The 13,455-nt window shown below is 48.8% G+C and overlaps 1 protein-coding gene across 1 annotated transcript in view; it reads left to right on the top strand.

Annotated features, from left to right (window-relative positions):
- Positions 1–13,455, top strand: part of GALNT14 (polypeptide N-acetylgalactosaminyltransferase 14) — a 99,473-nt gene that overhangs the window by 73,933 nt on the left and 12,085 nt on the right. Inside the window, exons 9-13 of the mRNA XM_036380744.2 lie at positions 1,348–1,451; positions 5,681–5,807; positions 8,795–8,887; positions 10,602–10,685; positions 11,796–11,940. Of these exons, the coding sequence (XP_036236637.1) occupies positions 1,348–1,451; positions 5,681–5,807; positions 8,795–8,887; positions 10,602–10,685; positions 11,796–11,940 (553 nt within the window). The remainder of the gene's footprint in view (positions 1–1,347; positions 1,452–5,680; positions 5,808–8,794; positions 8,888–10,601; positions 10,686–11,795; positions 11,941–13,455) is intronic.

The raw sequence follows: 13,455 nt of genomic DNA, 5'->3' as shown, positions 1-13,455 counted from the left end.
CCCAGGGGCAGGACAGGCTTCTCATGTGACCCTCACATGTGTCCCCATGCTCCACAGCAGTGTGGAATCTCTTCCAGGACAGCTCTGAACTTCTAGTACCTCCAGCGAGCTCCTGGCTAGCCTGGGTTTTGCAGTACAGCTTGACCTTCCGACAGTGAAGCCTGAGAATGCCACAAAGATGGAAGGGGGGGGGTGTGTTTATGGTTACTGGGGGTTTTGGTAGTGCTAAGGATTATGGTTAGGGGAAAAACCCAGTGCTGTGGACAACTGCCTCTCTCAGTTCAGCTACCACCTAAAAATAAGGCAGTGTCCTCATGATAAACCTGGTGTCTAGTCTAGCCTTCCCAGCACTGCTCTTCTGTACCTCACTGAAGACTCCTCAGAAATGGGGATGTGCAGGGCAGGGAGCAAAGCTGAGCAGGAGAGGAGGTGCCATCTGTCCTCATGCCATGGGATGGAGGGGTCCTTCATTCTGCTGGAAATCTCTGCTGGCAGCAGGCCTGCTGCTGGTGTCTGCAGCCCCAGCCAGGTGTGAGGTGTGAGGTGTGGAGGACCCCAGGTGCTGGAGAAGCTCAGGGCCTCAGAAGGCTCCCAGGGGATAAGAGCACTGCTTCTCCTTAGGATCCTGCTGTTAACTGGAGCTCTCACTGGCTTCCCAAAGGCTGGCCTGGCATTCCTGATCACTCTACAGTGTAGGGGACTGTGGAGATTAGCCTGGGCACAGCAATCACCCCAGTTCCTCCCAAGCCTCTACTGAAGCATCCACACTGTCTCCAGTTGATGGGACTTGTGCCAGCAAGCAGCAAGTCTCCTCAAGCTCTCTTCTGGGTCTGCCCTCCCCTCCTCCATGGGCCTTCTCTGTGCAGTTTTCTTAGCTAACCCAAAGGAAAAAAAAAATAACCCTGGTTTGAAATAAAGATCACACAGCTAGTGATGGCTTTTAAAAAGCCCTTCTGAATTGGCTCTGCCTTCCTCTCCCCAGTGGAATGGTGCTCTTAATAGGCTGGCTCCAGGCAAAAAGCCCTTCTGAGTGAATAACCCCCGAGTGCTAAGTGCATTTTTGATGCTGAAGCCTACAATCAGGGCTGTCAACTTTGGGCTTGTAGGAGTTGTGCTGACGGGTGCATTAGCCAGTCATTAAGTGCCAGGCAATTTATGATTGGCAGCAGAACGCCGAGGTGGCTGAAAGAAAGGCTCAGATGCGTTTTGGGGTGTTTTGTCCTTTTCTTGGTGAGAAGGTGATGTCCTGGTCATGGAAAGGGAGGCAAAGGGAAGGGCTTCTTCTGTGCATCCAGGTGCTGCAGCAGTGCTTGAGAGTGTGTCCTCTTCTCCTTGTGCACTCTTCAGGACACCCATCATTGCTGGGGGGCTGTTTGTGATCGACAAGGCCTGGTTCAACCACCTGGGGAAGTATGACAGTGCCATGGACATCTGGGGTGGAGAGAACTTTGGTGAGTTGTTCTTCATCGTCCTATGCCTTGCTGTATTGGCTTTCCTTTCTGAGACGTGCCAGATGGATACAAGGTTTCATTTCGGGCTTCACTTGGAATGTTCTGGGTGGTTTCCCTCATTCACATTCATAGGTTGTGGTCTTAGGAGAGTGAGAGATCCAGCAGCCACGAATGATGGGAAGTGAGCAATTGTTGGCACTTGGGACTGCCTGCCTTCCATGCTGCTTTGATTTCCTGTAGGTAAATACCTTCAACCACACAGCTGGCAGCTTTGGTGTTACCAACAGATGAGAGAACACTACATGCAGCCTTCTATTCCTTCCTGGTCTTATTTTCTCCTTAATAGAGCAAAGAATTTGTCTTAATCCATTAATGACTGCATTTCTAAGCTATGAACTGAGGTATCAGTCCTTCTTGAATTGGCAGAGTACCTGAAACTGTAGCTCCATCAGCATGCAGCAAACAGGTGGCAGAGTACCAGGGCTGCTTATCCATTCCTGTATCCCTGGGTGGCTGAGAGCTGCCCAGCTCTCTCTGATCCTGTCACTTTTCCTGCACCAAAAAAAAAGGGTTGAGCTCACTTAAATTCCGTGATCTCTGGCCCTTATCATGGGACAAGAGGGACATAAAGAAATCTGCAAGCACACTTGAGAGGGCACATGAAAGAGGTAACAGCCTGTCCCTTGTCTCCTTGTCCAGCAGAGCTGGATGGGGCTGTGCTGTTCTCCCTTTGAAGCTGCAGTGATGCTGTGGATCAGAACAACAGACTGTACCCAGGAAAGAAGGGGGAGGCACTCAGTGTCAGGCAGACAGATCAGAACCTGGCTTTAATAGCTTTGCACCTCTGGGGAGTGGGGCTAGCCAGGAAGGAAGGCTCTTGTGTCTCCACACACACAGCCATGCTGTCACTCATCCAGGGGAGCAGATGCTGCTGCCTTGCAGTAATCCATCCACTGCCTGGCACTGGTGTTTCCTTCACATGCCTTGTCCCTCTGGATATATTTTATTTATTTCTATCTTGTTATGCAGTAGGAATCTCACTCTTTCTGCCACCTGTTTGCTGCTTTCTCTCTGTCTTGTCTTTGAAGTGACCCAAAATATCTGAGTGGGGTGGCTGTGAGGAAACCTGGGAAGGGAGTGGCAGCCCCTCCACCTTCCCTGCTGGATCAATAGCCCAAACAAAGCATTCAGGAAGGGAACTGGACAGGAGAAGAGCAGGAGAGGAGCTGCCATGCTGTGCCTGACCTGCTGCCTGTCTGTGCCCATCATTTGTCTGTGACAGCAGCAGCAGGAGCTGCTCCTGGGAGATGAGCAGTGGCAGGACAGCCTGCTCTGGGAGAAGCTCCATCCTGGCAGCTTGTCCCGTGCCCTACAAGCAGGCATTGTGCTCTTGTGACCCATCCTGCAGAGGAGAGGTTTCCCTTGCTGGTGCTATGCCCTAGCAGGCTGGTCCTGACCAAACATGCACTGGCAGTGCTGCAGGGGTACCACGGCCTCCTGTGACAGAGGAAAGCAAAATCAAGGTTAACATTGTGACAGCAAAGTGCAGGTCTGCTTAGCAGCAGGGCAGATCCCATCTTGCCCATTTTCCTGGGAGCAGAAGCCCAGGAAATGGGCAAGAAGCCCAAGAATGCCTGGCTCACAGCTCCACCTCCTGCAGGTGCAGCAGTGGAGGGCAGAGTGTCCCATCAGGCAGAACAAAAGTGAACGTGTTTGCCTTTGAAGGAGGACCCCATAGGTGTTTTGTATCTTCAATTTACTGAATTCTCTGTAGATGAGTAAGGGCAAGAAGGACTTGCAGGCCAGCAAGAAGTGCTAGAGGTATTTTGCTGAATGAAGGCCAAGTCCAGCACACCCCAACATGTACTGCTCACACCCCCTCCTGGGGGTCACCTGGAGTGGCCATGTGCACTGGCAGCATCTCCTGAGGGTCAGGGGAAGCATGCTGTTGGTTCCTGTTCCCCTGGCTCCTCTGAGCTGACCCTCTACCATGCTTTAGTTGGTGCTTCACTCTGCTTTCCCTTGGGACACTTGGGTCTTAGCTGCCTGTCTGGAGATCTTGTTTGTGACCTGCCATGGATGGCTCCATGGGTGATCCCTCCCTGTGGAAATCTGAGTTTTTATTGTTTCTGCTGTACCTGGAGCAGGCTCTGCAGGGTGCAGAGAGCTCAGACTCCTCAGCATCTCCTGTGTGCTGTGTCCTCATTCCAGTTCACAATACACAGGGATGGCCTCTTCACTAGGCTTTGAAAAGCCAGGCAAGGACTGAATGGTGTGAGTCTTTCAGCACACCAGGGAGCTGCTCTTCTCCCAGGCTGAGCAGAAGGAGCAGAGGAGGGGAAGGCAGCTTGCAGTAGCCACTCAGCTGCTCCACAGCTGCTCAGCTGGTTGTCCCCTTGTATTGGGTGCCCTTGTGACTGACACAGCAGAGCCAGCAGAGTGGCCAGTGCTGTGACACACAGACAAGTGACAGCAGCAGGCCAGTGCTGTGACACACAGACAAGTGACAGCAGTGAGGAGAACTGAGAGCAGCAGCAGCAGCTTAGAGAGTGGCCATATCCTGCCATAATCTCATTTCCCTGCAGCTGTGATGAAGCCTGCTCCCAATATAGCACCAGGACATGGCACAAGGGCACGTTTTATTGGCCTCTTAATACCCAGCACTGGGGAAAGTGGTGAGGCTCCAGCTGCTGTTGGCAGCTCTTGCATGTAAACACGGCAGTAAAGGGAAGGGGAGGGAGTTTCTGGGAAGGAATACTGCTCCCTGCTGTGCTTTCCCACCCCTGCCATTGCTTGTCCCTGCTGCCAGGGCCAGCTGCTGGGGACGGGACCAAAGCCTTGAATTTTGGATCCAGGCATCGAGGCAAGAAGGCTTTGCAGCTGTGTCAGCCTTCCCTTTCCTTCAGCTCAGGAGCAGGCGGGTGTGCTGGGAGCGGGATAGGGAGCAACGTGGACCTGGCTCCCAGCTCTGCAGCAGCTCAGGGCTGAGCCCTGTGTGCTCAGAGGGCTTTGGAGGTCCAGGCTCCAATTGGCCTTTGCCTCCCTGAAGCTGTCAGCTGTTCTTGGAGGGATGGAAGCTTTCTGAACCCTTGGAGGAGGAGGAGGCCTGTTGGCACTGCCCCATTCCTGCCACAGGTGCTTGTCTTGCCAGCATCCGACCTGGGGACAAGTCATCCTTGTGCTGGCATACATGAGGGGACTGCTGGGACAAAGACAATGGGTGTTCTCCTGTCTTATTTCTGTAGTTAAATGGGGGAGGGTGTGTGTGAAAAGGAATTACTAGTTTTGCAGTAGATACATGCTACATATAGCTCTGCACTGTCAACAGATGATAAAATAGGACTCAGAGAACTGCAGAAGCCTTTTCATTTTAATTTCATTTCTTTTCCACGCTGGTACTGTCTGACAGTAGAGCTACAGATTCATAGCTTCATAAGCATCAGGAGCAGATGGACCCATTAGAACAGCCATGCTGCTTACCCTTCCTACCTCATCCAGCTCCCTGCCAAGAGCTTTATAACTTCTGCTGTCAGTTGTGCCACAGGCTCATTTTCCTTGAGAAGGGCCCTGTGGGCCAGCCACAGAGTGGCTTGGAGTGACTGGGAGACATTTCCCATACTGACAACTTACCCAGATTTTAGGGATAATGCCTCCCACCGCTGACCTTTGCTTGTGTGAAGGTGTGTGCCTTACTTGATTGCAGCATTGGCACTCAAGGCCCAGAGTACCTGGGCAGGGTGAGCTCCCGTCCATTTTGGGACAGGCAGTGGATGCACAGCTCTCTGTCCACTTTGCAGAGTCAGTGGTGGGCTCATAAAGATAATGACAGGAGTAGTCATTAATGGAGAGAATTCATAGCTTCTCCTGGTGAACTTGAGAGCCCTTTGGAGGGAAGTGACTCTGAAACAGGCAGTGCAGGAGTAATGAGGGAGGCACAAAACTGGCGAGATGATTCTGCAGTGTATGAAAAGGGACCTGCTTATGGTCCCACATTGTGAGAGCATTGTGATTGCACCTGCTGTGCTGGAGGCAGGTTTCAAGTGCACTGACTTCAAACAGCTTGCAAAGAAGCTTTGAAATGTGCTTTTAAGGCCGTTGTGCCTAGGAAAGCCAGTCTGGTAATTGATTTACCCCAGTTTAATGTTGCAGAGGACGAAGTAAGAGCTAACATCAGGATTCAGACTGCTCTAGGACAGAAAGACAAAGTGCTGAAGCTGCTTCTCTTACAGAAATCTCTTTCCGTGTGTGGATGTGTGGAGGGAGCCTGGAAATCATCCCCTGCAGCCGTGTTGGGCACGTCTTTAGGAAGAAACATCCCTACGTCTTTCCAGAGGGAAATGCCAATACATACATCAAGTAAGTGGTTTGTACTTACTTTGTTTTGTTTTGTTTTTTTTTTTTTTTGTTTTTGGTTTGGTTTTTTTTTTGTGAATTAGCTTTGTAGAGAGAGAGGGGAGCAGAGAAGACAGGCAGGAAAGTTTGTTAGGAAAACTTTGAAATATCCTTGGGCAGGAATTTCTTGAGTTGAAGAAAATGTAAGTCAATACAAGTGTCCCATAGGATTTCTCCAGTGTTGAGAATATGACAGAAATAGGACATTCATGTGGTAGCTTTCATCAGCACAGAAATGGAGGGGTGGCCCCAGCACATCCCTGAGTGCTGGCTGCTGGGACACCAAATGGTTTGGACCTTGAGGTCACCAGAACACATTTGTAATGACCTGAAATGAGGCTGCCAGCAATGTCTGTCAGTAGCCAGTGACCTTAGCTGAGGGCTCAGTGTGGCTCAGCTGAACCAGAAAATTTGGTTCCCAGTGCCTCTGTGGGATGGGAGCCAGACATCTTGCTGGAGAGGGTGGTTCTGTCTCCAGGCTGGTGCTCTCTCCTGAGCAGAGTCAGCAGAGGGCTGCCCCATGGACCAAAGGGACTGCCAGGGCATACCAGCTGGAGGGCAGGCACCTCTCCTCACACACAGCAACACAGGCTGAATCAGCACTGAAAGGGCTGCCTGGAATGGGCAAAGATCCTGGAAATGGGCAAAGATCCTGGAAACGTCAGGCAAAGAAGGAGGGAATCCAGAAGTGGGAATAGGCATGGGAAAGATGATCAGCTAGTGAGGTCAGGAAGGATTTCCTCCATTTTTAGAGTGTGAGGCTGAACATTGTTGCTTAAGTGAATGACAGAGAAAAGCACTGGAGGCACTTACAGTAAATGCAGGGTTGTTTCTGAGCTAACCTGCAGCTGTGAGTGCTTACACAGCAGGCTTTCCTTTTAGTGTGGGCTTCCCACTGTCAGAAAGCAGCATTTGTGAAGACCCAGCTATCTGCCACAGGGCTACTGCTGACCCAGGCTCTCTGCAGCTTCCTCAGCCTTTGCTTGAGACAGGGGGAGTGCAAATGACACATCTTGTGGTGCTGTTCACAGGGGTCCCAGGACGAGGGAAGAGATGAGAATCTTGACTCCATGTTTCAGAAGGCTGATTTATTATTTTATGATATATATTATATTAAAAGAAAATGATATATTAGATATATTAAAAGAAAATGATATATCTATACTAAAAGATAGAAGAAAAGATTTAATCAGAAAGCTAGAAAAGAAAGGAAAGAAATGATAATAAAATCTTGTGACTGACCAGAGAGTCCAAGCCAGCTGGACTGTGATTGGCCATTAATTAGAAACAACCACATGAGACCAATCACAGATCCACCTGTTGCATTCCACAGCAGCAGATAATTATTGTTTACATTTTGTTTCTGAGGCCTCTCAGCTTCTCAGGAGAAAAATACCAATGAAAGGATTTTTCATAAAAGATGTCTGTGACAACATCTCACTAACACCTGTGATTTCCAGCCACACAGTGGGTGGAGCAGGAAGGGGATGGCCGTGACAGGCACAGGGCATCATCAAGGAGCAGAGCACAAATTTGAGGATCACTAGGAGGGCTCTTGCTTTCAGTAGTGAAGCAAGACTACTTCAGAGGGGCCTGGGATGTGGCAAAACCTCTCCTGTCAAAACCGGAGTGAGAAGGTGGCACCTGCATTGCATCACCTGCAGGAGGAGCAAGGGGAGCTTGGATGGGAGCAGCTCTTGTGACTCCCTGCCAGGCACAGGCCCCTGGGGACTTGGGGGATGGCTGTGTCATGCCTGGGTGTGAGCCTTGGCTCTTATACCCGTGTTTCTTGTAAACTCAAATGAGATCAGGAAGCCAAACAAAGGAACCCTGCACGTTGGGCAAGGTTAGGTACAGATGTAGACACTGATTTAGTCATCTCTTGAGCAAGAGCACTTAGACTATTGCCTTAGAGAGAGAGAAAGGAAGAAGCCCATGAATCAGCAAGGAGCTGAGACTCAGTCTGGAGAAATGTACCTGTAGGCATTAGGAGCTGGGATGTTATTAACCTTAGGGTATCTATCAGCCTTAATGTTACAGTGTATAGACTGGGAGGAGAAGCAGCTCCTGGCAACCTGAAGCTCTGTAGCACTTCTATTTAAATAGAGGTGTTAGCAAAAAATATCTCCACCTTTCTGCCAGATACTGATTGCTTTTCCACAGAGCCCCTACTTCAGTGTGAGAGACAGCTCAGGCTCCAGCGCAGTGCAGTGCTGGCTTCATGTGCAGAATAATCCTTTTCTGGGCCCCTGGCACTTGGCTGGGTCCAGAGCCTGCCCACAGCACCTGCAGCTTAGTGGTGTGGCAGCAATAGCTTGGAGGCACTGGCCTGCCTTGGAGCAGGAGACTGGAGAATTCCTCTGGTCAGGGCAGGGACAGGCAGATAGGCATGGAGCAGGAAATCCATTTGCAAGAGGAGTTAGAGCCATCTGAAGCCAGCAGAAGATTTGCTGATGTTCAGAAACCTTCTGCAGACACCTGGCTGATGTGGGAGAGTGGCATTCATGCTGCAGCACTGTGGTGGGGCCACTTTCTCTTTAAGTTTTGAATGCCTCAGTGAAATCTAGGAGCACAAAGCAGGAGAGTCCATTCAGGATTGAAACAAAGGAAGTCGTTGCAAATCTTTGGCAAACTTTTCAGAGCTCCTTCCCATCCACTAAATAAAACCCCAGGCACTCCTGCCTTGGAGATGATGCTTGAGACAACCTACAGGTCTGAGTCTGGTGGATGCAAAGCAGCCAGCTGGGTTTGAAATGGTGAATTCTTCATCCAAGCTTTATTTGGCCCGATGTGTTTGGGGCAATGGGAAGGAAGGAGTACCTTCAGTAGCAGTGAGGGATGGGCTGACTCAGAGGGGGCTTGGGTGAAGCTGAGGCCGGGAGGAGGGCAGAAGATGGATCAGTTCTGGAAGATGTCCCCTTGGTTTCAGCGTGTCCCCTTGCCCTCCCCAGGAACACCAAGCGCACGGCCGAGGTGTGGATGGACGAGTTCAAGCAGTACTACTACGCTGCCCGGCCTGCAGCCCAGGGGAGGCCTTTTGGGAAGTAAGGATCCTTCTGCCTCTGCTGCCTGTGCCCTGCCTGCTGCAGTGGGTGCTCACAGAGGCATCCCCTGCTGTGGAAACCCACCTGTGTTGCTTTATAGCTGTGCTGAGAGGGCCCTCAGGAAGGAGGAATGATGAGGAGGACTCCATCGATATCAGGAGGCTAATTAATTACTTTATTAGACTATAATATTCCATACTATATTACATTACATCTAAACTGAATCTGCTAAGCACTCCACCCTGCTCACACTGCACAGAACTCGTGACTGTCACCCAACAGTCCCCACACACACACACACCTGGCCCTGACAGGCCAAGGAAACAAAACACCACCACTGTGGGTAAACAATCTCCATATTGCATTCAACTTTGGCACAAACACAGGCACAGCAAAGGAGATAAGAATTGTTCTTCCTTTCGCTGAGGTTCAGAGAATGTGAAACCCAGAAATATTCTTGGGAAGAATTGTGCCTTGCTTTTCTCTGTGAGGAGAAATGTGGCTACATCACTTCTGTAGTGACAGTAAAATACTGGTGATAGGCATGTGCTGCAGCAGTGAGGTGGATAAAGTGCCAGTTTGAATGCTGTGCTGGTTTATTCCAGTGAGTGAACCAAACCCAGGTGGGGGAAAACCCTCTGTCCTGTCCTTGGCATTACATAGAACTGTAAAACCAAACACATCAGAGCTACTTCTGATCCCAGAGTCCAGAGGTGTTGGTGGCAGCTAACAGGCAGGAAAATCATAAAGCTTTTGGCCTGCTGATGCTTTATTGGAAGGCATCAAGTGTTTGTGTGCAGGGAATTTGCCATTCATTCTGTGAGGAGTCAGAAATGCCTCCCTTTCAGGAGTTCTGTAAATATTTGTGTTGCATTTCTCATTTTCACATGCTCTTCTTTGCCTTAGAAAGTTTCTTCAGACTCCAGGGAGTTCTGAGTCCAGACTTGAATTCCTTGTGGCCACTCTTCAATCTCCAGGATAAATAATTTGAAGTCCTGGGGATTCCCCTCTTTCCTCTGAATTAATATCCTCCTCCCATCCATCAGCACAGAATGAAGCAGCAGCTCTGTCCTCTGCTTAGGGTATAGAGAAGTTGACCTATGTAAAAAGGAGGTACTGAGGATAAAAGCCAGCTCATAACAGCTCCACAGGTGGAGGCTGGCCCAGGGAAGAGCTGGAGTTTTGAAAACGTCACTGTGCAGCAAATTTCCTCAACAGAAATGTTGTCCTGATTAATAAAAGAAAAAGGTGTTTCACTGTGTGATTAACTTCTGCTGGCTTACCAGCCTGTTCAGGTGCTCTTGCAAATCAAGGCCTCCTGTAGTCCTGCAAACCAAGAGTAACTTAGAATAGCAAACAGCATATTTTGATTTCCTAATATGTTAATGTGCTCAGGTAAGGGTTATTGCATAGTAGCATACATTTTTTACTAATAGTTTTTAAATTACTGTGCTCTTCCCTGAACCTTCTCAGCTCCAGACTCCTTGTTAAAATGACAATATGTCATCATGCCATTTTACCAAGTGAGACCTCCAAAGAGACAGAGATCAGAACAACTGCTCAAGCTCACACAGAGAGAAACCAGAGCTGCTGATGCTCCTGCGTTTGCTGCCTGTGCATTTCTGATGGGTTTCTCTCATCCTCCCTTTGTGGTGTATTGGGTCTCACCTTCATCATTTCCACTGTATCTCTGTGATGTATTTTCTTCCCACAGCATCCAGAGCAGAGTGGAGCTGAGGAAGAAGTTGAAATGCCACAGCTTCAAGTGGTACCTGGAAAACGTTTATCCCGAACTTCGGTACGGATGTGCCACCTCCACCTGCATCCAGCAGGCCAGTGGGATGCTCCATCCCTCCCTCCTGCCCCCCAGAGACATGGGCACCCCCTCCCTTGGGCTTCACAGAAGGGCAGAGGGAATTTTGTGCTGCACAGCTTGCTCACAGGGTGACATTCTGTGATATCTGCTTCTTCCAAGCTCTTTGCTGCAGGGCTGGTGAGGGACAAAGCATCAGTTGTTCCCATTTGTTCCTAGGAATTCATTAGGTGTCCTTCTGCCCTTGTTGTGGAACAGGTTGTGTAGGGAAATAAGAGAGTTTTCCTTACAAAAGTATCCCAAGGCAGAAAATCCACCATAGCTTCTGCTGGGGTGTTTCAATACTTAATGACTCCTAGTACTTAAAGAAGCACCTAATTTCCAGTCCTTTCACACTGTTCTGTGGCACTCAAGGCTTCTCTGTTGTGAAACCCTTCACCCTAAGATTTTATGACTTGTATTCAGTTGGCTCTGCCTTGCTCCTAGCCCAATGCTTTTTGATGAATGTTGTTGCTTTTGCACAGACATCTTTTAGCTACCAATTTACTCCAGAAACCATTGCATTCATTCCCCTGGTCCCTATCAGGAGCCATCCTCAGAAAGGATGGTAAAGTTCTAGAGATACCTTCAGAGACCTGCTGGTGCAATAGCTGAGTGCAGAATCACTGTGTGAAAATGATGATTTATAGCCATTTTAGCCATTTTCTTACTTTTTTTTTTTTTTTTTTGCCATGTGTGGCGTTGCACAGCAGCATTCACAGGCAATGCCAGGGCTCTGTGACAGTTTGTTATAAAGTTCCCCTCTCCTGAAGGCTGCTTACAGCCTAACTCTGGCTCCTCTGTTGCCTGGTGCAGTTATTTATTTTTTCCTCTTCTAAAGGTCAGCCATCGGTCTCTGAGCGCTGCTTCTGCAGCATCCCTGTCCACGTGCTGCTCTCAGTGCTTCAGTGTTGTGGTAGACCTTGCCACCCCTCATTTTCTGGAGGTGAAATGGTTCAGCCTTACCCCACAGATGCCTCCCTGTGCATGGGGCAGCTGTGCATGGGGCAGCTGTGCATGGGGCAGTACGATGTGGTTTTCACGCTGTTCCCGCAGGATTCCCGAGGAATCGCTCTATCAGACTGGGATCATCAGGCAAAGGCAGAGCTGCCTGGAGTCACACAAGTCTGAAGAGCAGGAGTTCCCCATCCTGAGCTTAAATCCTTGTAACAGCACCAAGGGCACAGTGCCAAAGGCACAGGTAAGATGTGGTGTTGTGTATCCCTGTGGTGCTGGATGGGAAGAAGCCGTGGGGGCAGCTTCAAGATGATTTTCTTAAGGTTGCTAAAGCTCTGTTGGAGGATTTAGCCATTCTGCCAGTGTCTTTCCTTAGGCAGCCTGTCATTAAACCCTGGCAACTCCACCTGACCTTGGTGGAGGCCCTGGGCAGCAGCAGGAGCTGGTGCAGGAGCCACAGGACAGCGTGTCCCACTCATCTCCGTGGGAGCCTGTACTGAGCTCTTCCCACTGCCCAGGAACACCACTTGCTGCTGATCTGCACAGATCAAAGGCAAAGAGAATTATAACTTCCTCTCATCTCTCAGCCTTCTTTCTCTCAGAATGGACTGAGTTGCAGTGGCATTTGTAACTTCATAGTCTGCATTCTCTCAGTATTGGATTGCCCATTAAACTAGCGAGGATTTAATGAGGATGATCTCAGTTTTTTCAGTCTCACTGAGATGAGAAAAAGCTGTATGAATTGATGTTCTCAAAAGCACTCCCTGGGAGATTTTAGAGCCAAGAGCAGGCACATGTGCCTTGCAGGAGGGTTTCTGGAGCAAGACCCTGAAGATACACACAGCTTCAAAACTCACCTTTGTGATTTTGGGCATGTCAGTAATTTCTGTGTTCCTATCTATAAAACAGGGAGGATAACAATCCCTTGCTTCTCCATGGTTGCCATGAAATAATTCAGTAGAAAATGGTGTGGTGTGCATGCTTCCTCTCAACTGTACATCCTTAACCCTCATGGTTACATATTCAAACCAGGTAGCTGTGCATATAAAAAGCCCAGCTTGGGGAGATTGCTTAAAACACCCCTGATTTGTGTGTGCAAACAAAGCATGTCATTATGTGCATCTCTTTCAAATGCAGTTGCATGCCTGTCTGTAGGCAGGAAATTAATATCTGTTTCACAGCATGGCAAAATCAACAATGACTACTTGAATATTAGTTCAGTTCAGAAAATGTAGTTAATATAATTGCAAGTGCCACACAGTAGCACTTCTTACAGTTTCACTAGTTTCCATGTTCCAGAATTGGGGTTTTTTTTCTTCCACTGCTGCATGGACTTTTCACACAAACAGAAAGCTGGTGAGAGCAGGTCATCATGTTTTTCAGGGCTAGCTCTGCAGAAGAAAGGAAAAGTGTTCTAACAACAATAGCAATGTCCAGTGAATCTGCTGTTCTAAAAAAAAAAATCTGGGAAAATCAGAATGAAAAATGCTGCTGCAAGTCAGTGTAATGAAATGGTATTGGTCTTTCTGAAATACCAATTTGATGTGGTATTTTAAAATGAGAAATGTCATGCCAACAAGTTGGATTGTTTCATTCCTATCAAACACATTTTGTTTTGACATTTCTGTGCAGTAAATTTTCGGAATTTTTCACTCCACGAACTTTTCATCTTCCTGTTCTGATTCTGCAGCAGTTTGCAATAGGTCAACACTTCCCACTGGATGGCAACTCTATTTCTTGTGCACATCCAGGACTAACT

Source organism: Molothrus ater, chromosome 3 (assembly GCF_012460135.2).
Source record: "Molothrus ater isolate BHLD 08-10-18 breed brown headed cowbird chromosome 3, BPBGC_Mater_1.1, whole genome shotgun sequence".
Lineage (NCBI taxonomy): Eukaryota > Metazoa > Chordata > Aves > Passeriformes > Icteridae > Molothrus > Molothrus ater.
The sequence above is the reverse complement of the archived record's forward strand: the minus strand, read 5'-3'. Positions and strand labels throughout refer to the sequence as shown.